General features: G+C 38.6%; 2 protein-coding genes across 3 annotated transcripts; one reads left to right on the top strand and one right to left on the bottom strand.

Annotated features, from left to right (window-relative positions):
• Window positions 1–1,593: 1,593 nt before the first annotated feature.
• On the top strand, window positions 1,594–7,742 carry LOC139961597 (ficolin-1-like). Its single transcript, XM_071960914.1, has 5 exons — window positions 1,594–1,783; window positions 3,304–3,349; window positions 3,666–3,826; window positions 5,115–5,376; window positions 7,350–7,742. The coding sequence occupies exons 1-5, from the start codon at window positions 1,733–1,735 to the stop codon at window positions 7,613–7,615; spliced, it is 786 nt and encodes a 261-aa protein (XP_071817015.1). The 5' UTR covers window positions 1,594–1,732; the 3' UTR covers window positions 7,616–7,742.
• Window positions 7,743–12,559: 4,817 nt separating this feature from the next.
• LOC139961711 (uncharacterized) lies at window positions 12,560–19,151 on the bottom strand. Of its 2 annotated transcripts, none has more exons than XM_071961128.1 (3): window positions 18,916–19,151; window positions 16,596–16,901; window positions 12,560–15,755 (listed from the first exon to the last, which is right to left on the bottom strand). In XM_071961128.1, the coding sequence occupies exons 2-3, from the start codon at window positions 16,892–16,894 to the stop codon at window positions 15,110–15,112; spliced, it is 945 nt and encodes a 314-aa protein (XP_071817229.1). In that variant the 5' UTR covers window positions 16,895–16,901; window positions 18,916–19,151; the 3' UTR covers window positions 12,560–15,109. The 2 variants fall into 2 exon arrangements, with proteins under 2 accessions (XP_071817229.1, XP_071817228.1); XM_071961127.1 differs by having other exon boundaries at window positions 18,802–18,958.
• Between the last annotated feature and the right edge of the window lie 5,501 nt (window positions 19,152–24,652).

Raw genomic sequence — 24,652 nt, forward strand, 5'->3', positions numbered from 1 at the left:
GGCCGGGGGGGGGGGGGTGATTTGAAAGATTTAAGCATAATTGATTTTGACCGAAGTATTATACCAAATAAATGACATTATGGCTATTTTTCTTTCGATTGGAGGCGACTGTTTCGTCTTCTTTTTCTCCTTTACTCTTTGTGGTTGCTTTACAAGTAAGAAAAGGAAGAGACTGCACAAAGTGACACCTCAACTTCTTTACGTTCAATATGTTTCATAAGATTGATACATTTCAAGTTATAGCTTAAACTTCTGATATCACTTTCGTTGATACTTCCTGAAATGTCTATTTACATGGTATAACTTTACTTGGTCGTAACTTTATGATAAGTCCATAAGGGTTTGTGTTCCCAGGTGTCCATGTAGGCATAATCTGAGCAGGGCAGTGTTTCAAAGTGTATATTGCTGCCCTCTTAAAAGATGCAAAGACCTCCTTCGGGTGACAAATTAAGGAGGTTTTCTAGAATGGGACGTCGGGAGGTATTCAGTTAATGGGACACCGTCTATAGCATGACACATTTCCGCAACCAAAATATACTTGCTTCTGGACTTTTCTAGCTGGCTTTTCACCCACAAATACCTGAATCTAGGGAGGGTGTGGAAAAGAATCGGTTTGGATATTGCCATTTGTTTATTATCTACTTTAAGAGGGGGGGGGGGGGGGCATTGCCGTTTGTTTGTTTTCTTACCAAATATGATTAGGCGTCGGCAATTTTATCATACAAAAAATATGTGACTGTAATAAAGGCATTATATAAAAGGCATTACAAATCCCATATCAAAGAAGTTCATCGGCTAGACTTGACTCAATTTTCAAAATAATGTAGCAAAATATAGAATATTTGATTTGACGAAGTGCCTGGGCTCATTACCGTGATAAGCATCATATCAAAATTCTTCAATATCTTTATCCTTAAAATGTACTTAGTGGGGAAAATATTGGCGTTTGCCTTGATATAATTAATTGATTAAGCAAAAATATAAAAAGAGATTTGCACCAGCTGTTTCAGAACGTATATATGAAGTTACCGCACTTTCAGCTTTGTCTTGACTCAATTTTCAAAACATAATGTAGCAAAATATTGAAAATTTGATTTGTGTGAAGTGCCTGGGCTCATTACCGTGGTAAGCACTACATCAAAATTCTTTAATATCTTTATCCTTAACAATTTACTTAGTGGGGAAAATATTGGCGTTTGCCTTGATATAATTAATTGATTAAGAAAAAATATATGAAAAGAGATTTGCACCAGCTGTTTCAAAACGTATATATGAAGTAAGTGCACTTTCAGCTTTCAAATTGGTTAATATCTGAATAGACCTGGTAACTTTTATGACGAGCCTGAACCAGCTGTTTCAATAAGTATACAATCTGCAAGTTAACATAAAAACGGCCTCATTCATTTCTTGAAGTATCGTGGTATTTATTATCATTTATAATTGTATCCAGCTATTGGAAAATACTGATTATAATCTACAGTCCTTTTAAACAAGCTACACACTGTCAATGAAATTACCATTAATCAGAAAACTTGATTTCATCGGAAAGTTTGAATAGCAGTACAGAAGTCACCTGTTTATGACGTAATAACTAATATGGAATATACGATACCGTATAGTGTACCATATAAATCAAAACATTTTCAAGAGGTTTTCATTCGATACAGACGTAGCACTGTCGTGATAGCATTACTACTTCTACAAATCAAAGAACCAGCTCTTCAGATTTAACATGCATCATCTTTGGACGGTTTTCATGTGTTTCGGCAGTTTTCTTCCAATGGTAAGTGGTCATCATACATCCTGCTTAAAAGCAAAAAGCTTACGAACATAGGGTATATCAGTAATGCTTGATTTTCGTCATTCTCAGCTAATCTTCAATAAGTTAATTACACGTATTTTTACCAAATTTACCGCCTTAAGAACATTGACTGACTCACAGACTGGGATTGGCAATATTAGTGTAACATACCAGAGAGAAGTTTTCCGAAGTTAAATTTCAAATACTTTCCAACCCGTTTTATTATACAAAGGGTCAGCGCCACTGATAAGCTTTTGTTTGTGACGGGGAAATGGATAACGACAATTGTTTCTTTTTTGTTACACTGAAGAAAGTTGAGAACACTTGTTCCGGGGCTGCAGAATAGCACCTGCTTACTTTTTAGAAGAAGAAAGTCTGATTCTAAGAATGAAATTCTCTTTTAAACAAGATATATTTGGTTGGTTTTTGTGTGTGTGCGTGGGGAGGGGGTGGGGGTGTTTGTGTTCTAGTGTCGCCGTCACAGCAGCTGTTATAAACACATATATTAGATTTGTTTTTAATCCTAAACTTGAAGAGTTCTTTTATAAATTTAACTTTGCAATTATAATTAAAGAAGACAATTATTTAAGAATCTCTAGACGTTTTTGGCTCAGCAATAGGTTTTCTATCATCTATGTAGGCCTACTAGTTTATTTTGCCCCATTTCGAGCCATTCCTCTGAATAAGTTAACTTTCCCCTTCGCAAAGTGTGGAGTGAAACAACACAAGTTTTAATCAATGTATAAATTTGAAATAACAAATATCATTGACATCTTATTTCAACACATACACGTTTACTATAGATTGGCATCTCAATTGTGTATTTATGAAGAGTGCTCCAACTAGATTAGATACTATAAACGCAGAGTGAATCGGTGACGTCACGACCATGATCGCACCGTTTAAGTTTGCGACCATGATCGCACCGTTTAAGTTTCTTTAGATGAGTCGAGGGAACTGGGTTAGGTTATTCAAATGTAATTTTCTCTTTGAGCCTCTAATTAAATTTGGTAAATGCTTTGGCGTAGTGTTTTTTTTACATTTCGGGTTATGCTTCGATAAATTATGAAACAACTCTGTAACTACTTCTCGTTACATAGCAGAGCCGTATGCGTAAGCTAGAAAGCAATAAATGGCTGCCCTGAGTATATCACTCGCAGTGGAGACAACATAGTTTCATTACCCCTGTCAATATGTCGTTGGTATAGAAACACGATTGTACAAGATATTACGTCACGCCATATAGCCAAAATAGAACGGCGCTATATATCCTATACAAGGCATTCTAACAGTACAGTATATGCACGATAGTTGTAATTATGTATAGAAACGATGGAAACAGTGAAAAAATGTAACAAAATGTTTGTTTTCTCTTTAATTTGAGTAATTGTCATATGACCCTTCTAATGTCAAATATCAGATTTAAAGGTTCTGTTTTGTCACTTTTAGTGAAAAACGTTGTATTGTCCTCTTTTACACCTTCATTGTTTCACTTATTACAGATGTACGGGCTTTCAAATATCTTACCTAATGAACTTGGAGATACCTGTGAGTACAACTTACAACTTACGTAATAATACCGATCATAGTATTTCTTAATTCTCAAAATAATAATAACAACAACAATTATAATAATAATAATTATAATAATATTATAAACACAATGATATTAAAAGTCAGCCACCCCTCCCCCCCCCTTCAACATCGCATAAAATACAAAGGACGGTAATTCTTAACATGACCTTGCGTTAGACCTAGTTTATATTGAAAATAGGCAACATACAAGAAAACAAAAGAAAGTAATCCAGAGATTCCGATATAGTAGAACCATAGCTCCATGGTAGAACTGTTTCCCCTCTTACAGGTATACATGAAATCCCACGGGACTGTTCTGACATCAAGCACTGCATCGATACTACTCGCAATCAATCCCCAACAAGTGGTGTCTACACAATCCAACCCTCTACATACAGTCAACCGTTCTACGTATACTGTGACATGGACACAGATGGTGGTGGATGGACGGTAAGATCAATATGGTACAATATTAAAACCAGATTCTTCATCAACTTCACTTTACGGTTACTAAAACGATTCAATTCATGTTTCCATATGGGTATATTGTAATAGTAAAACAAAATGTCAAATCTTTCGATCCAGTAGGATTTGCATCCCGAGGTTCCCAAAATGCACAAGTTGCAAACACATGATGGAGAGAGTTAGTATTTGCTAATGAAGTAACGTGCTGATAGTGACAATTTACAAACAAAAAGACCGACTTATGAGCACACTAACAGAAGGACAGAATTTCAGTCTGACATTCACAAAGTAAAAATATGCTCAATGCTAGATGGCAGCGGTATGACGACAATGAAAAATAGTAGGGATGCACCGGATCCAAATTTCTGGATCCGGCCGGAACCGGATTTTGCCGGATAGTACATGAAATCCGGCCGGATAAAATCCGGCCGGAACCGATTTTTTTCATTACACAAAAGAAAATCATTAATAGAAAGTAGAAGTATGAAACAAGGAGCAAATCTATGGTGAGGTATACGCATATTATAAAGAAGGTGAAATTAAGACCCCATTTATGAGATTAAATATGACTTGAAGTGGTGTAATCTACATTTTTTAATAAAATAACTGCAATATAATTGTTGACAAGCTTGATACAGTATGTAAATTTGTTTGCTGGAAAAATACTGCATACTACCTATGAAGTTCAGACGTATTTAACCATATACAGTAAGAGATTGCTTCACACATAAAAATTCAGAGAAAACATGAATGCCAACAATAATGGGAAAGTAACGATTCAATGGAACAGTATTTTGACTGATATTAAAGTATATGAATGGTCTAATTTAACTGCACAATATTTAACTGATGAAGGCTGCAAGAAATGATTTCACTGCAAACTGTATTTGTTGTATATAGCTTCATATTATTACAGTAGTTGTATTATTTTGGTTGATCTTTAGAAACAGTGGGTCAGACCATTGAGAAAATTAAATTAAACATGTTAAACCTAATTTTTCCTTACTTTGAATGTTTTTATTAATTTTTGGAAATAGTTTACGTTGATTTACGTTAATACCAACACCTTTTTAAGGAATAATTCAGGCCAGATTTTGAAAAAGATCCGGCCGGATTTTGAAAAAGATCCGGCCGGAACCGGATAATTGCTCACTATCCGGCCGGATAGTCCGGCCGGACCGGATATCCGGTGCATCCGCCTAAAATATAGAAGCTAAAGATCTTCTTTTTTGCATTGCTCACTTTTCTTTTCCAATCTTCTTCTCTTTGGCAGGTTTTCCAGAAGCGCCTCGATGGATCTGTGGGGTTTTACAACGGATGGTCGAGCTACAAGTACGGGTTTGGTAACATCAACTCAGAATACTGGCTGGGAAACGAAAAGCTTTTCTATCTCACCGCACAGAGTAACTACGAATTAAGAGTTGACTTGTCCGACTTTGAAGGCAATGAAAGGTACGCACGCTACGATTCTTTTCGCTTAGGCGATGAAGCCACCTACTACGAACTGCTGCTTGGAGCGTACAGTGGAAATGCAGGTACTAGTAACCGGTCTATGTAACTTTACCGTTGTTTTATTTATTCTCTATAGCAGGAATTCCTTAGATAGAGTTCATGAACCCCCAGGGGGTACGTGAGACCATTCCAGGGGGGTTCATGAAACGTTTCTGAAAGACAGAACCAGAGTACTTTTTGTTGAACTAATATCTGCTATATCATATCATTTAGTAATGTACACAAATCGTATCTATCGACAGACTCTATCGCGTTCCATACGCATAGGTTGCAATAGTAGTACCGTACCGTGCATGTGATAAATAACTGAATATGAAACAGACACAGGCCGCATGACTTTGGTGAAGTTGGTGTACGCATGACAGTACGTCGTGAAGATCTGAAGAAGATAACTGAAAGGTTGGCCAAAGTAAATATTACTATTTTGGAAATTCCAGATGACCTCCATTTTGCCCGACACAAAGTTAGCATAAATTCTTGCTTGAAAATTGTTGTTGGTAACATCTCTTGTCTTTTTCTTCATAACAATATTACACTATGAACTTGATCTTTTACGAAGCACTGTTAAACGTATTATAGTAAAATAATGACTCAGATCGTGTCTCGAAAAGTTGGGGTTCAAGGACAACTCTGACATCCACATGCGGTTCGTGGGGGGGGGGGGGATAAAGCTAGGGAAACCCTGCTCTATAGTGTCAAGTTTAAAGCTCAAAAATACATGTCAAAGACAGAGAGGAATTCAATTTCTTCAAAATGTATTCTTAAACCCTGCAGATGGGATGGGCCATTTAATGCCAGGTCGGGCGCCGGGTCAACTTTGCTACCGGCTCCCCGCCTTGCAGTGTTCATATATCCTATGAACGATTTCAGTTTGTACTGATTAACGGTTTTCTCTTTTTCACATTACAAACTGATCAAGATTGGGTGTTTACAACGATACGAATTCAACTTGTATAAGTGACAACATTTCTAGTCTCTGGATGTTGTAATTGTGTAACCACCCATCCAAGTTCTACATGAGTTACGTGTACTTAGTGTCACCACTTTAAACTAGCTTTGAGTAAACATCTCAACCTAAATTAGTTTGGGCAGGTTGATTCTACATTATACAGAGCACATGTCACTTTGGATGAGAAATGTTTGTCGTATACATCATTGGTTGAGGGATTAGTATAAAGAAAACTGTCAGTTTTATGAATGGTACAGTTAAATATTTATTTTCCCTTTTTAGGGCTTGATACTCCTGGGAGGGAGGCAGCCCGCCCCTATGGATGTCAACTTTGCCCGTCCTATCGCTGACTCTATAGTTCTTTAGTTTTGTTCATGCTTCCAATCTGAAAAAAAAAAATATTTGCTTGTCGTCTTTACTCCTACTTTATTCCCTATACTAGTCTGTTTTTTATATTATTAATATTATTATTATTTTGTTTAGCATCAGGAACTGTGCTCTATCAGACTTGCCCCTCCCCGTTCACTCACCCCACCCCCCAACCCCATTTCACTAGCCATAGCTTAAAAGTTAACACAAATACAACGTTTGCATAATAATACAGGCAATCCGGGAATGCAAAGCTTTGATTTACAGCAATAATTATAGGATGGTATAAGTTTATGGAATTCGTATGCCCGAGTCCAGGGCCACTGGATCGACTGCGAGTCCACGCAAGAGAAGTGGACACGATTCCGGACACGGGCACAACGGCCCTGCGTAACTGTATACATAAAAAAACTGTAATTGTTAAACTCTGACAGAATAATGTAACAAACAAATGTTAAATAGGACATTCTCGCCGTGTTTACGTCATCCTAAAGTAGAAGATAGCCACTTTGAAGCTGCTATATAATGGTTGCTTAAAGAAGCTTCCATGTTAATATTACGAAGAACGTATGCAATTAAGCTCATATAACATACTCATATACAAACTCATGCGATTAAAGATCATATAGCAAACATATACAAACATAACAAACTCATATAACAATTTTACTGTTGCAGGAGATTCCTTGGGAGCTCTTCGAGGAATGTCTTTTTCCACGAAAGATGCAGACCACGATTTGGCAGGAGGTGGAAGCTGTGCGAAGACTCACAAAGGAGCTTGGTGGTACACGGCATGTTATCAACAAGGGTCAAACTTGAATGGGCTCTACCATGGCGGCCCGTACACCTCTTTCCAGGACGGAGTGGTTTGGCTATCCTGGCATGGATATACTTATTCCTTAAAAACCACAGCGATGAAAGTACGACGCCTTAATCCTTTCTAAATCAGATATGTAGGTACCGTCTGAGAAATTTTATTATTCATTTACTTAAAGTTCAACTTAGTGTAGTGGCTGTTAATTGCCTCTTTTGAGCAGTGTAGAAATAAAGAATATATTGAGATCAAGCACGTCCACTGAGCTTCTTTTGTCCTCTCTTGAACTGTTTTATCCTCTTGCCTGTTTATTGTATTTTTTTTCTATTCATAAACTAACATTTTAAAATTGAGGAAACTGCAACGTGGTGCAGGTTGACAATCCTAACAATGCTAATGAAAGTATCATCACGATATCACCCTGGAGAAATTAAATCATTTAATTTGTAACAAATCCACATGCAAACGGAAATAGGAAATTGAAAGCAAAATATTCACTGGATCTACGCCGTTTGCTTATAACCTGCTCCAATAATATCAAGTCCGCATGTGTATTCTTTACGCACAACCTTCAAACTATTAAACGAGAATGCAGCCAACAAGTCATCTTTCGAGAAGACCAAAACTGATCAAAAAGGTCAAATAGTTTCTATTCATACTGTTATTCCTCAGACTTTCGAGATACGAAAGTCTATTAAGTGTGCTCAGAATCTAAAAATATATATACCATCTATATTCCTTCATGCAAGCAGGCCCTCATATGCTTAAAATTATAGGGGGAGAGGACCAACAAAATTAAAATTTTGCACAAACTTAAGGAGAGGCACAACAGTCGTCCTTTAAGTTGTGAAATATAAAATGGTGGCACAAGGGACCAGGGGAGGGAGGGTGATTTGTAAGATTTCAGCCTAATTTATTTTGACGAAAGTATTATACCAAATAAATGACATTATGGCTATTTGTCTTTCGATTAGAGGCGATCGTTTGGTCTTCTTTTTCTTCTTTCCTCAAAAAAGGAAGAGACTGCACAAAGTGACACAACAACTTCTTTACGTTCAATATGTTTCATAAGATACATACATTGATACATTACAGAACTTTCTTAGCCACAACTTCAGGGGAAAACATCTGACCAGCACTATAAGTAGCTTGCAAAAGCTGATGTCTTGTACTAAGGGTTTTAGTGGGGTTTTAAAATTCTTTGCAGATGACGAAACACAAGTGAAGTGAGTGAAGAGACAAAAAAAAAGCATCATATTTGTTAGAATATTGTTAGGCATAACGTTTGCCCTGTCCTTATTTATTATATAAATATATATATATATATATATATATATATATATATATATATATATATATATATATATATATATATATATATATATATAATAAATAATGACAGGGCAAACGTTATGCCTAACAATATTCTAACAAATATGCATGGATTACGTAGCCGAATAAGCCTAACCCAATTTACATGACTTGCAGTGGCGGAGCGTCCATACAGTCAGGGGAGGATTCCCCCCCCCCCCCCCGTAACGGACTAAAATGGACTGCTTGCGCACTTTTCAGATTTTTACTTACTCGCGATTATTTACTTTTTTATTGCGCTCTCATCTACCTATTGACATTTGTCACATTTTGTTGGCGATTACACCTATTCATACTTCGTTTATCTGCAAATTCACAAGGCCTGGAAAGGGTTATTTCCGGCGATCTAGGGAGTATCTTTACTCAAAATATTTATGTACGCTCCGCGCCAACCCGTGGTGGCGCTCCGCTTAGATAGTGTCGAAAGCGCCCCTACAGACCATTCTCGCCCCCCCCCCCCCCCGACCAATACCCTTAGCTCCGCCACTGATGTCTTGATGCTTTGCTTATTTATATACTAGCGAACGTTCAATACAAACAAACGTTTAAAATATCCCATACGTAAATGAAATATAGTTAGATATGACTCAAAACACTATAGTTGCACTTACGTTAGATTGAAATAGAACTGAAAAACTTTGAAACGATCACAACTTACCGTGATTACAGAGACATCGGTGCGCGCGGTCAACGTAACTGCTCTGTAGTGTACAAAGGTCACCTACAACTTTGCGATGCAGTTGTCAACTTTACTATTTCGGTAAAGATTCGTTATGCGTATATGCTACTTTCTATCATTCCAACATCGTACAAACTATGATTCTCGTTTTATGATGCAAGATTTGGTGTAACATAATATTCACTTCTGCCGCACAATGTAAACTTGGATCAAGACTGATGCTTTTGCTCCGACACAGTAAATGTATTGTTATGAATATTTTGTTCCCATACTACAGCAAATTTTACAATACATTTTGGAAATGGACAACAAATTTTGATTAATTTTAGTCGGTGAACAGTGTAAAGCTGTTACATCACAGACATTTTTTACAGAGTGGGCTGACATCTATTTAAATTATTCTTTCCTTGTTTAATTGAACAACAGTTTTTATCTTCGTTTCTTCTCCGTGACTTTAATATGATGAAAAATAATTACGAAAAATGGAGGGAAAAACATAATTTTGCTATTCACGATTATATATAAAGTAAATGATACTGTAACAGGGTTGCTTTATCACCCCCCCCCCCACCCCCTATAAAAATTAAGTATAAAGTATTTGTTATTAGAGGGCGTGCGGCAATAATAAAAATTTTGCTGTATAACGCCAAAAGACAGATCATACGTTATCGTTCTCTCCTACTTGACAGGGCATAGGATCCTGGCCACCCTGTTACAATACGTTCTATCGTAATTGAAATGTGGTTATAGTCATATAGTTAGATATTGTTAGGGGAACGAGCCAAATTGAGTAGTGTTGAGCACGGCTCCTGCAGGTTAGCAGAAAGTTTTTAAGAAAAACATTTTTCATATTACAATGCTAAGGGTTAAGAAGACAAGCAATATTCACAGAATGGAAGCTCTATTAAAATCTACGGGATGCTGCCCCAGACATGGCAAAACCACCCTCCTGGGAGGATAACAAAGCTAAGAACAAATCCCTTCCCGGTGGCTGGTCTGATGCATGAAGCAAACTTTACATCCGGAGTTTGACTCACAAGCCCTCTAGTCACCGGTTTCCTAAACAAGCCGAACAACCCCCCCCCCCCCCCTCTACCAGAGCTAACGAACTTTATTTATATTGATATAGTCTGAATAAAAAAAGTGATACTCAGTTATATTGCTAGTGATGATGCAATAGATTGTAAAGTTATTATATAATCTTAATATAATTTTAAAATATTTGTTTTATAACCTTAATTTAAAACAAAATGGAATTCATCTTCAAGGAACGACAATATCTTCGGCTGCTCAGTCCAGGACTAAATGTTAATCCAAGTTCTATAAGTTATTATACCTCAACCAACTACATGTATACTTAAAACAAACTAAGGAAAAAACCATGAACGGACTTAAAATTTCAAACCATTAGAATCATGCTACTTAAAGAATTGAGTGTCCTATTACTAATTTCTGGGTATGAGGAGCACTAACAAATGGCCAGTCAGTGAAAAATTTAGTAGACCAGCCACTGTCACCAATAAACTAATGATGGTTAAATGGTCAAGTATCACAACACTGTTAAGAGGCACAAATATCGTTTGAGTAAAACGATATGATTGTTTTTTAACGGTCTGCAACATATCAAACTGAATGTTTTGACTTACGTCATCAAAAATATTAACAACTTTCTACCCTAAAAGAACAAGTGTCTCGTATTCAACAAATAACACGAAACAAAAAACGAAGCAACGCATCACCAGACACCAGAGCATGACTAACAGCAGGATGAAAGAAATGACATTTGAAACTTACCACAGCTAACAGTATGAACATGGTTGTGACGTCACGGATTCAATTTGTCCAGACAGAAGAAATTGTTTCTAGGGACTTTATCGCTGGGTCTTGTTTAAAAAAAAAACCTTTCCTAGCCGTTACAGTGTAACAATATGCAAGAACATTTACCTGCAAAACGCAGTGACACTGATACTAATGTAATGTGACTTCTAAAAGTGCGTAGGAATTGTCAAACGAAGTATAATCATCTAACTGAAGAGGATTATCGCTACTATAAAAGCAAGAGAATGTTAATCATATACGATTAAGAGTCTTCCAAGTTATTTACAGTTTATCTCCTCCCGTTTATCTCCTACCACTACAGTTTATCTCCTACCTCTCTTCTCCCCATGTTGGTTTCTTTCTTCTCTCCATCCCTTGTCCACTAATCCTCTTACTTCTGTCTCTATTGTGTTCACCCGCTCATTAACCTGTCTGTATCCTGTGCTTGTATTTGCCCCTTGTTTCTGTTACTTTTTATTTAGCCTCTGAAGATCCTGCTAGGATCGAAACGTCGAGCCCACTTATTTTTACACAAGTTATGTACTGCTAATCTTTGAACATTTGTCAACTTTCGGCGTAAGGTATGGAGTGAAGCAAACAGAGGTTTTAATCAGTGCGATAAATTTTGAATAAAATATATCATTGCCAGCTTATTGAAACGTATACACGTTTACTAAATTGTCATCTTAATTGTCTATTCATGAATAGTGCTCCAGCTAGATGAGATATTATAAACGCGGATTGAATCGGTGACGTAACGAAAATGTTCGAACGGTTTGCTTTTCTTTATTTGGGGAGGGGGGAGGGGGGTGGGACCCAGATTATTCAAATGTCATTTTCTCTTATAGCCTCTTCTTAAGTTTAGTAAATGCTTTGGCGTAGTGTTGTTCTACATTTCGGGTTATGCTTCGATTAATATGAAAATCCTCTGCAACTACTTGTTGTAGCCTAGCAGAGCCGCTTGCGTAACCTAGCAAGCAATAAACGCCCTGATTATATCACTCGCAGTGGAGACAACATAGTTTCACTACCCCTGTCAATATGTCGTTGGTGTAGAAACACAAATGTACAAGATCTTACGTCACGCCACATAGCCAAAATAGAACGGCGCTATACTTCTATACAACGCATTCTATCAGTATATATGTATGATAGTTGTAGTTATGTATAGGAACGAAGGAAACAGTGAAAAAATGTAACAAAATGTTTATGTTTTCTTTTTTATTTTGAGTAATTGTCATGACCTTTTAAATGTAACATATCAGATTTAAAGGTTTTGTTTTGTCACTTTTAGTGAAAAACTTCAGGCCTTCATTTTTGTTTTCATTTATTACAGGGCTTTCATATGCCATACCCAAACGAACTGGGGAATACCTTTGAGTTCAACTTACATAAAAATATGGATCATAATGGAGTATTTCTTAGTTCTAAAAATAATAAAATAATGATAATGATAATAATTATGAATATGATGATGAGGATAGTAATAAGAATAATTATGAGATCATAATCATAACACTAATAATAATAATAATAATAAAAACACTGGGGTGTTGGGATGTACATCCCCCTTTCCCCCTCCCTTTCAACCTCATATAAAATTTTAAAAGGACGGTAGTTCTTAGCACAACCTTCCGTTAGACCTAGCTAAAGACCTAGTTCATATTCAAAATAGGCATCAAAATGCACCATTTGATATCTACACTTTTATTTTTTCAACTTACATTTTATCAGTGGCGGCGGAACCGGGGGGGCTTGGGGGGCTCAGCCCCCCCAATGAAAAAGTTGCGGGGGCAAATGCATGATAAGCCCCCCCAATATTTACCAAGGCTCCGAAACGTGCATCTGCCCATTTTTCAATGCATACTTGTCGATCTGTCCGATGCACACGTATACTATATAGGTGTAATAATTTTAGTGATTGCTGGGGGACCCTGGTCCCTCGGACCGTCCCCTGGCTATAGACCACATTGTCACCCCAACCGCGTCTTCACGCCCCGTGAAAAGTGGAAGCAGTTAGTGTGAGTACCGGTAAGCGTAACACAACTTCGTCTTAGGCCAATGACTTGCCTCATTTCAGCCAGTTCTCCAACATCCCCTTACTTAGTGGCGGAGCATCCAAATACAGTCAGGGGACGGATCCCCCCCCCCCCTCCTGACGGACTCAAATGGACTGCTGGCGCCCTTTTCAGCTTTTCACTACTTTTAACTTATTCACGATTATTGACTATTTTATTGCGCTCTCATATACCTATTGACATTTGTCATATTCTGTTGGTGTAATTTTCCGACAAAATGGCGACGACACCTATTTATTCTCCGTTTATCTACAAATTAGCAAGGCCCGGAAAGGGTCATTTCCTGCAATCTAGGGAGTAACTTTACTCAAAAATTTTCTGTACGCTCCGCGCAAACCTGTGGTGGCGCTCCGCTTAGATAGTGTCGAAAGCGCCCCTACAGACCATTCTTGCCCCCGTGACCAATACCCCTAGCTCCGCCACTGCCCTTACTACACTCAAAAACGTCTTTGCGAGTACACTACAAGTAATAGCTACTCTCTTAAAACACCATCGAATATACAAATTACAATGTTTTTACAGACTTTTACTTGCAATCTGAGAAATTGTAGGCTTGAGACCCATATTTTAGGGCTAGGTATTCGCAGCATAAAACACTCGGGAAGTGCCGTTTCCGGCCATCTGGGGGTTTGAAAAAACCCCAAAATTTCCTTGTACGCTCCGCGCCAACTGATGGTGGCGCTCCGCTTAGATAGTCTCCACACATTAGCCCCCCCAATAATTTTTCCGTTCCGCCGCGCCTGCATTTTATGTTTACGGAATGATTCAATTCATGTCTCTAGATGAGTATATTGTAACAGTAACACTGTAAGGGAACAACGGACAAAAAATTAAATATATTTTCAGATCGTTACCAGCTAAATTATATATTCTTCTTAATAAAAAAAATCCAATTAGTTGAAAAGTGTGACATATTGGCTAACCACACATTATAGTCACAAATTGTTTCATTAGAAACTGAAGTTTTGAAAATATTGTGCGTCAATTTCTCTGATGTCACGGCTAACAATGATACACGAGAATGTAAATGTTCTTTAATGTGAGCTTAGCAACATTTGACAAAAGTGTTGTTAATTGTTTCTGCATCAAAAGGTGCAAACCAAATTCCTCTCTAGTGCGTTTCTTTCATAAAATCTTCATTCAATGATATGAATGTTAAAAATTTTGTGATGTTTCATTTAATGTATCTAGCAACAGCAGACATCATCAAATGAGTTGCAAAAATATGTTTGTTAATTTAATTGAAATGTAGTCATCATTTTATTCACCAAAGCACATTGTAGTCTGACAAAAATGCTTTTGTTGTAGCACTGAATTCAGAATAAATTTTGGCATGCATGCAGTGAAGCAAACATTTCAGAGATTTGTGAACATTGAGGTATTGCCCATTGCATTTGGATATCCATAGGTATAAAAATAAAACTCTGATATGGAATAAACCCTGTTGCCCAATACCATGAATGGCATAACATATACACTTCATGACCACCAAGGTTGGTATATACAAGCGTGGTCGAACTATTAATGATTACCATACATGATCATTCTATTGGTTGAAAACTAAAACCATAACTCACAAATAGGTCGAAGGAAATTAGAGTCGCGGGTAACAATGACACTGTCTAAAGAGACAGAAATCAAAGCTAGACTCCACAAAAGTGTTAACCCAAAAAAAGATTCATATACAATGCTGTCTTATTTCGTTATAGTATGGCATTGAAGCATTCACACAGATTTCAATATCCCGTGACAATTTTTCCTCCGATTGTGTGTCCTTTTTTGTCTTATCCTGCGGGAGAAAGCAACTGCTACTTACTGCATTCTTCAACCAAACACTCTGGGAGGCAGTCTTCATGTACATGTACGAGCTATGCCATCGAGTACTCACTTCTGGACTAGGATCCCAAGAGAGCAACGTCTTGTCCCACGGAAATCCCACGGATTCAAAATATTTACGAAGGATCAACTCGGGATTAGCAAGAAGATCATCTGCTTCTATAACGACGGGAAGTCGACCGGTCGTGTTTTTGACGGTTTGCCATTTTTCATACAATTCTTTATAGAAGCGGTCCGGATGGTATACGGGTAAATCGTGGATTATATCGGTGTCGTCTATATCCGATGCATTACGGCCTAACTCTATATTGCCTCCCCTCTTGAAAGATGCGAAGACCTTCTTCGGGTGACGAATTAAGAAGGTTTCCTGGAATGGAACGTCAGGGAGGTATTCAGTTAACGGAATACCGTCTATAGCATGACACATTTCCTTAACCAAGATATACTTGCTTCTGGACTTCTCCAGCTGGCTTTTCACCCACAAATACCTGAATATAGGGAGAGAGTTGAAGAGAATGGGTTTACTTTGGATATTACCATCACTTATTATGTACTTTTTACGGAAAAACATGGATGTCTATTTTTTATTTATTTTTTAACCAAATACGATTTATAATACAAATCGTGTGTGACAGTGTTATAGATGCTTAAGTGTTTTTAAGATGTGTTATTAACACTGTTTCTGTTGGAGTTCAAATCAAGCACCGTTGTTGAGTTATCACTTTATCAAGCTTTTCTAGATTTTGACCCATGTTGACATCAAATGACCTTTGACCTTCAAGAGTTTTCAATAGGGTTCCTGTACTCACCAAGGAGCATCTACATACTCTTTGCCAGATTGATATGAAGACTGCGCCACTAAACTGGCGATGTTTTATACACTCACTGAGTATTCGACTAAGAATGCTAGACCAGTTTAACTGTGAGATATTTTGTTAATACCAAATGTCAGAGATGTTATTCCGGAAATTTATATACTTATCAATTCTTTTCGTTGTTGTTTGACTAATATAGCGACTGTCAGTTATTCTCCTATTCTTACTTTCTTTATATTCCTTTAGTTTTGTCTCAATTACAGTCACTTAGAAGAACTGGTTTTGGGAGAGATTTGCAGGCAATTTTTCTATGGCTGTAACGATCATGGTACCTTAGTATTTAAACTAAGCATGTAGAGTTCCATTTTTGAGAAATTATATTTTCATGATTAAATTCACATAATTGGCACTCCTTTAGTACTTGTATCTTACATTTCAATTATCCGTTTGTTGTTTCTTCCCTTTCTATTTCTTCTTTATTTTTACATGTGAAAATCAATTCAAATTTCTTACGTGAACTTCTCTTCATCATATAGATTGTCTCTTGGTCCAAGTGTGCCAGTTGAGCTATCCAACTTGCTGTAAAAGTCAGCTAAGGTCTGCCGGTAGGACGCCATCTTTGGATTGTCTGGAAGGTAATCAGGGTTCCGCACCCTCAGATTTTCTTGGCAAATAAAATAAGGTTCAAACCAAACCTCCATGCCATCGATAAAACTGATGCATTTGGTGACGACAGTCGACAGACTTCTGGGAATACTCCAGAGCATCACCCTGGTAGGTTCACACTCTCCTGAATTCTGAGATTGGTCCATGATTTACCTAAAGAAAATGTAGACCAAGATCAAAATTAAAAACAAAAACAAAGGCTTAGTGAGTTTGCTTGAGAGCGTCTAATGCAAGGGCGTAGGAACCGGGGGGCTGGGGGGGGGCGCTAGCCCCCCCAGTGAAAAATATGGGGGCGGAAGTATCATTCCGCCCCCCTCCCCCCCGCTTCGCAAGTCAGAAAACCCCTTTTTCATTTCCAAATGAGAAAAAAAATCTCATTTGGAGCACCAAATTGCATCTAAGGCCAGGTGAAAATACAAAATTAAGTTTACAAAATGGAGTGGGTGTTGAAGTGTGCTATATTGCACCAAACTGCATCTGAGGCCACCTGGAAATGCAAAAAATTTCAAAGGGGAGGGGGACACCCCCTTAGACCCTTCCCCCACGCCGTCCATCAGTCTTCAGCCCCCCCCCCACTCAAAAGTACCTTCCTACGCCACTGGTCTAATGTAACGCTGCATGCAAACAAAATTTTCAAGTTTCTACGTCACATGACCTTTTGGTCTCCATGCACAGGGTAGCAATACGATTACTCTTCTTACTAAGGTGAATCTACATTCTGACTAGAATGTCATCGAAAGTGTTTCCTTTGCACCTATTGTATTTAAAAAAAATATATTTTCAGAATTTGACCTCAGGTGTATTTTCTTTTCATAAAAATGTTACTTATGGAGTCACTGCAACTACATTTTCAGACTTTTGACTGCTGTTTACCTCCACTGACCTATGAATGCAGTGAAACAATAGGGTTTTTGTAGTCACTATAAACTGTACCCACATACCATCTATGAACCCCAACCAAGTTTAACTTTAAAAGATGTTGAGATAACAGAAGGTTTGCAAATTGTTACCTCTGGTGACCTCAAATGACCAAAAAAGTCATTGCATCCAAGAAGGTAGATAAAGGTCCATGTTTATGGCAAGCCATGTGGGACAAACACTGCATAATTTATGCGCGTATTAATTGGAATATATACGTGTATATTTTATTAGCCAATTATATTGCTTAAATATATCCGCGTATTTATTCGAATATATACACGTATTAATTCGAATATATACACGTATTAATTCGAATATATACACGTATTAAATAAAATAAATATGGGGTTTAAATCCAATATATACACGGATTAATTAGAATATACACGAAAAAAACATTTCCGCACTTGCTTTGTACATATATCAATGATCAATGTTTTGGCGGGCTCGCGAGATCGCTTGAAAAAGCGAAACTTTATACATGTACAACACATGTATATTTGAATTAATACGTGTATATATATTCGAATTAATACGCGGATATATTATGCGGTGCTTGTCCCACATGGCTTGCCACACATGTTAAACTAAAGAGTGGTTGCTTTCTCGTTTCAACAGAAACACATATGCATCCCCCCAACCCCACACTTACACAATACACACACACCTGTCTGGTAAATACTCCCATGCTGAGAGGGGGTACAATAATATGCATGTACAGTACTGCGATAGTGGCGCCATTTGATCAATAATTATTTAGATGGTACGTGTTATTGTTCTTACTGTTGAGTGTTACGTCCGGATATAAGTGAACTTCGTAGCCTAAACTGCCTGAATGTAATCTGACTTATTGCAAATGTTCATCCTACACATATACTAATCTGTGGCTAGCATGAAGAGATAATAGAGTAACACCATCCACAAGCTGGACAATGCGCGACCGCTTACGCTAATGACAGACAAGCTAATTAGCACGACTGTATGAAAGCGCCGTGTTTGATGTACTAAAACTAAATTGACCTAACATTTCAAATGCTGCAAGTAAAACAAAAGAATCATAAGCATGCAGCTATGCAAAATTATAAATGCTTTTGCAGGCCGCACCATGTATATGTATAACTAACGTACGTACCGATATCGTTGTTCAGTTGCCAACAGCGCAGTGGAAAAGAGACTCAGCCGAAATTTATAGCACATATATATGCGTAAATATAGCTTGACCAACACACATTGAATACATGCCTACCTGGTAGTATAGAACAAAATGACGAACGGACTCTTCCAATGTCCGCATGGGGTACATCGGGTCAGGCGCTGGAAAGTTTGGATATTAATTGCGTTGTTACTGCAAACTCGTTGTGGTAGTAGGACAAGGTCAGGTAACCAACTGATTCTGTGCTCATTTGGTCGATCACAAGATGTTTTTTCCCTTTTATATTGAATGAAGTATTTTCATGCATTTAATGAGTAGACCCATATCCTTGTTAAAACTCACTTACTGACTGCAACAAGGCTATACAGATACCAGCAAATTTATAACATACATACCACCTGCTGTTATCGAGGAACCTATTGGATGTCAACCCTATAGAACAAAACTTTCCGTCATGCATGTCACCATGGAGGTAAAAACAAAGCTTCCATGAAAGTGTAATTTTTCCTCCTTTCCTGTATTGCATGTGGGTATGGGTGTTTATGTGTGTGTATTTATGTATGCCTCCAATTGATATTTCCGATCTGTAATCAAACCAATCATAATTGTATGATGCTTTTATACATATTGTGTCAGCCTTTTCTCAGGAATCACAATTAGCGTAAGGGGAGGATGACAATCAAAAAAGTGTCAATATGACAGGAATGGTAATATTATCAGAAGGGTATAGGTTTCATTGAGGGTGTGGGGGGGGGGGGGGTACACTATTTTTGGTAAGCCCGGGCAAGTGAGTAAAACTGGTGAGGTTTAATGGTAAAATTCCCAGAAGCCACAGACTTTCTCTTTCTAGTAGGCTACAGTGATTTTTCAAGTGCAAAATACGTGCTAGAAAAGGAGGAACGTATCTCTTTAATCCATCTTCTTGTTCTTCTTTTAGCTACAACTCGTAGGGGGGGTACCCTAATTACCCCTAATAGACATTATGGGATGAATATACCTTCAAAGGGTACTACTTACTCCTCCATTGCCCAGTCTAGACACCGTCCTATATGATATAATTATAATATAATTTTTGAGGAAGGGTCGTTAAACACCCCCCCCCCTCCCCTAATTCAAATTGCGCGCCTACGCCAATGATAGTTCCACCTTTCGAAATCTACTGCCTTGGAACCGTATACTGAAATACCCTAAATTTCCGTGACATGTAGGCCTAGTCATTACAGAATACAGAACAGAATATAAAAAAAAAAAGAAAACGGTCGGAATGGACTGAAAAGAAATCACAATCTATAAATTTGCTAACCAAAACAACTACATTAAGTTCAGATTCTTATTAGTAACTGGAAAATATTCATGCCTGACGACATACATCAACTTCGTCATGTTTTTCTGAAAAGTGCTTTTTGTTTTACTCTCATTCTCCCATTTCAGCGTCCCCTAAACCCAGCGCCCGGGGCACATGCCCTCACTTGACCCCCTAGCTACGCCACTGGCCTTACTCTAGAGCAGGAGTTCCCTAACTGGGGTGCATGAAACCCCATGGGGTTCGTGAGACGTTCCTGAAAGTCAAAACTAGGTACTTTTTGTTGAACTAAAATCGGAAATATCATATCATTTAGTAATGTACAAAAGTCATACCGTACCTATATCGACAAAATCTTTTCGCGTTCCATACGCATATGTTGCCATAGTAGTACCGTATACCGTGCATGTGATAAATAACTGAATTATGAAACAGACACAGGTCGCATGACTTTGGTGAAGTTGGTGTACGCATGGCAGTACGTCGTGAAGATTAAGAGCATTTGATCTTGAAGTTTCGAAATAAATATTTGTTCAGATCTTTTTTATTTCATTATGTACTTGATCTTTTACAAGCACCGTTTTGCGTATTATAGTTATAATAACTCAGATCGTGTCTCGAAAAGTTGGGGTTCGTGGACAACTCTGACATCCACAGGGGGTTCGTGGGGGGGGGGGGGGATAAAGTTAGGGAAACCCTGCTCTAGAGATCAAACATGATTCTAACCAACTCGAAGTCATCTGTGATTCCTAAAGCCGGATCTCGAAAGAGATACTTTGAACAGACTTTTGTTAATGAAATGGAGGTAAACGACAAAGGCAAATGAATATATCTAATTGAAATCCTAATGAGTTGCAAAATCCAGAACAGTGAAAACTTCCAGCCACCACCGGGATTCAAACCCGAGCCTCCCGCTTTATATGCGGACAGGCTAACCACTACGTTATTGAAGTAAATTGTATGTCCAGATGTTCGAAACCGGTAAGAAAGGTCGTAATTCCACTGCAAGCGTTTGCCACCTGTATCGAACAATACTAGTTCTGTTTTGGTGACATATTGCCTTACTCTAGAGATCAAACATGATTTTAACCAAATCGAAGTGGCAGGATCTCGAAAGAGATACTTTGAACAGATTTTTGTTAATAAAAATCCAAAGGGCACCCCCTCCCCTTTGGAAAATTTTCTATTGCTGAATGCCCTCAGAAGCAATTTGGTGCGACAAAAGTGTACAATGGTGATGTTAATTTACTTCTAAAAAAAAGTTTTCCCAGGTGAAATTTTCTAAAATATTTATAAAACAAAGTTGGGATCATCTTTCTCAAGAAATTTTATTTCTCATAGGTTATAAATTTCTTACAACCAGCCTGTAACTGCAAAATTGTGTTAAACTGTAAATCCTCATGCTCATACATTCATGGGCGGCGATCCGTACTTCCGAGTTGGGGGGGGGGGGGGGAATATGACCTTGTTGACTATCTAAGCGTAGCGCCACTATGAGTTGGCGCGAAGCGTACAAGAAAATTTGGGGATTTACAAACCCTCTAGATGGCCGGAAACGGCACTTCCCAAGGTTTCCAAGCGGCGTATACCCAACTTTAAAATAGGGATATCATGTCCGAAATATCTCATAATCAGTATCCAAAATACTTTTTTTTTTAATTTCGGGTGTTATTTTGGGAAAATTGCCCCTGTCAATCTTGTTTCAGGCGCTACGTTGGAATGTTCGAGAGCTCTTTTATATTATTCGATGAAGAAAATGGCCTCATGCAGGCTATTATAGGCCTATACACATGCAATACACAATTACACATAGTTACATTCCTAGGTACCGATTGCCAGGGCATCCAGGTGAAACGTGTATTAAGCATTACCCTGGTAACATGAGATTCTCAGCTGTTCGAGGGAACATGTACGTGTGTAGGCCTACTATAGGGCCTATATGAATACTATGAGGGTGCATATGTACTATATCAATACCGTGATAAAGATAAAGACGGTTTATTTGAAAAGATCGCACTGCGTTTATGGTAGGTAGGCGAGAAATGAAGCTAAAAAAGAGCCGTAGATTCACGATGATACATAAATGTAGGCATGAAAATATTCTTATCCGTGGCATTTGGTGGGGGGGGGGGGATATGGTGTATTACTTCCCCTCCACCCATTTTCATGGGGGATATATCCAGGCGCGTATCCAGGATTTTCAAACCCGGGGGGCGCGAATTACTATCTAAGCGGAGCGCCACCATCGGTTGGCGCGCAGCGTACAAGAAAATTTCTTGTTTTGAAACCCCCCAGATCACCGGAAACGGCACTTCTCGGGCTTGAAATGACCAACCAGATGTACACTTTTTGCCTGAGAACCAAGTATTTCCTAATAGTTTTTTTTCCATCCATAACCTTTTTGAAGATTGTCAACCCGGCACACATCATGTTCGACCTGATCGCATCTCCTGTGGGTCTTTGCTTTTGTAGGTGATTGTACGTCCCGGCCCACAATACCCGTCAGCCCCACTTTTCAAGGTTTTAAGCCCCATATTTGTTCAGAATTTGAAAATTCACATTTCTCGTGAATAAACTCCTTCAAAACATACCCATAATGTTGTACAAAATTTCATCTATGGACAACCAATATAGAAAAAACTTCCTTCAACCCCTAACAGACCGGTCAAAATTGCACGAGTAGAGGGAAGTGTGATGTAGAATGTTGGTCAGAAATTTTCGAAAATTCAGACACAGTTAATTTATTGGTGTACAAATATTAAAACCTGTTATAACGGCTAATATAAAACTTGGTTGAAGGAAATGAAAAAGTAGCAGATATTTCCGAAACCGAACACTACACACATAGGCGTAGGAGGCGCGGCGGCAGTGGCGGAGCTAGGGGTATTGGTCAGGAGTGGCGAGAATGGTCTGAAGGGGCGCTTTCGACACTATCTAAGCGGAGCGCCACCAAAAATTTTTGAGTAAAGATACTTCCTAGATCGCCGGAAATGACCCTTTCCGGGCCTGGCTAATTTGCAGATAAACGAAGATTAAGGTGTCATCGCCAAATTACACCAACAAAATGTGAGAAATGTCAATAAGTAGATGAGAGCGCAATAAAAAAGTCAATAATCTAGAATAAGTAAAAAGTGGTAAAGAGCTGAAAAAGGCGCCAGCAGTCCATTTGAGTCCGTCAGGGGGGCATCCGCCCCCTGACCATATGGACGCTCCGCCACTGCGCGGCGGGGGTGCAGGCCCTAATTCGCCATTACTAATGTAAAAGAGAGTTTTGACATAATTGGACCTCCATGCTTTTTATACATCTACATGAGACATGTCGTTGTTTACATTAGCATCCCGCGGTATACTGCGCAATTTGAACGGACCGTACGGTACATGATGGCATGCGATGTAAAAACCGATGCTTGCTTATATGACATTGACATGAACACGTTGAACGCGCGCTTCGCGCGCGAAAATTTTTGGTTATTTTTTCAGGCAAGTCGGACAGTTTTGAGGCTTTTCATCCTGGAACGCCATTTTCATGCTCACTGATATGATGTTATATCTGCTGTTTGCGTTACAAATTCGAACAGGCGCGTAGCGAGGAATTTGTCAAGGGAGGGGCGAAGCCTGTAGGCAAATTATCTCAGCGTAGCGCCACCATAGGTTGGCGCGAAGCGTACAAGCAAATTTTGGCCGAAAATGTCTCCCAGATCGCTGGAAATGACACTTCCCAGGCCTTGTAAGTTGCCTCTAAGCACTTTCTATTTTGAAATTACTTAGCGATATCATTTAAAAAAATGCTGAATGGGGGGGGGGCGGGCGGTCGCCCCCATCCCAAAATGCGTCATGTACCCCGACGACACGGTCGAGTTCGAGACCAGCCACAGTTGGTTTCATAGCACAATTCTACACACGCGTTATGATAGACCATATGTAGTATATATATAGATCATTAGTGAGAGAGGAAAATGGAAACGTCAAAAAATGGAGTTGTCGGTGTAAGGGGTAGCATGAGTCACACTTTTACGAAATCATTGATCCGTCACTTGCTACCCTTCAGCGCTGTAATGATGTCACTGTTCTTCTTTCTCTTCCCGGTGTCTTCGCGTTTTGCTTTTACTCCCTCTTTTTCTCCTTTTTCTCTCTTTCTTCTTTTTCTTTTCCCTCCCTCCCTCTCCTCCTCCTCTTTTTTCCCCTCTTTTTTCCTTTTTTTCTTCTCTTTTTTTCTCTTTTCTTTTTCTTACCCGGGGGGCGCGCGCCCCCAACGCCCCCCCCCCCTGGATACGCACCTGATATCCCCCCCCAGGATCGCCGCCCATACATACATTTACATAGCTCCCAACTCTTGAGAAGGCAAATGCTGGTCCATGCCACGAATCGGGGGGTGTCCCCTCCCCTTTTGGTTTTTTTTGGAATCCTTGTGATGCCTACATGTAAAATGGTGGCACTTAGAAAGGCTTTTGTCACCCAAAATTTTCTGAGAAATATGCATTTTTTTGTGTGTAACATCAATAAATTGAATAGTAGGTGATAATTCAT

This window comes from Apostichopus japonicus, chromosome 20 (assembly GCF_037975245.1).
Source record: "Apostichopus japonicus isolate 1M-3 chromosome 20, ASM3797524v1, whole genome shotgun sequence".
Classification (NCBI taxonomy): Eukaryota; Metazoa; Echinodermata; class Holothuroidea; order Aspidochirotida; family Stichopodidae; genus Apostichopus; species Apostichopus japonicus.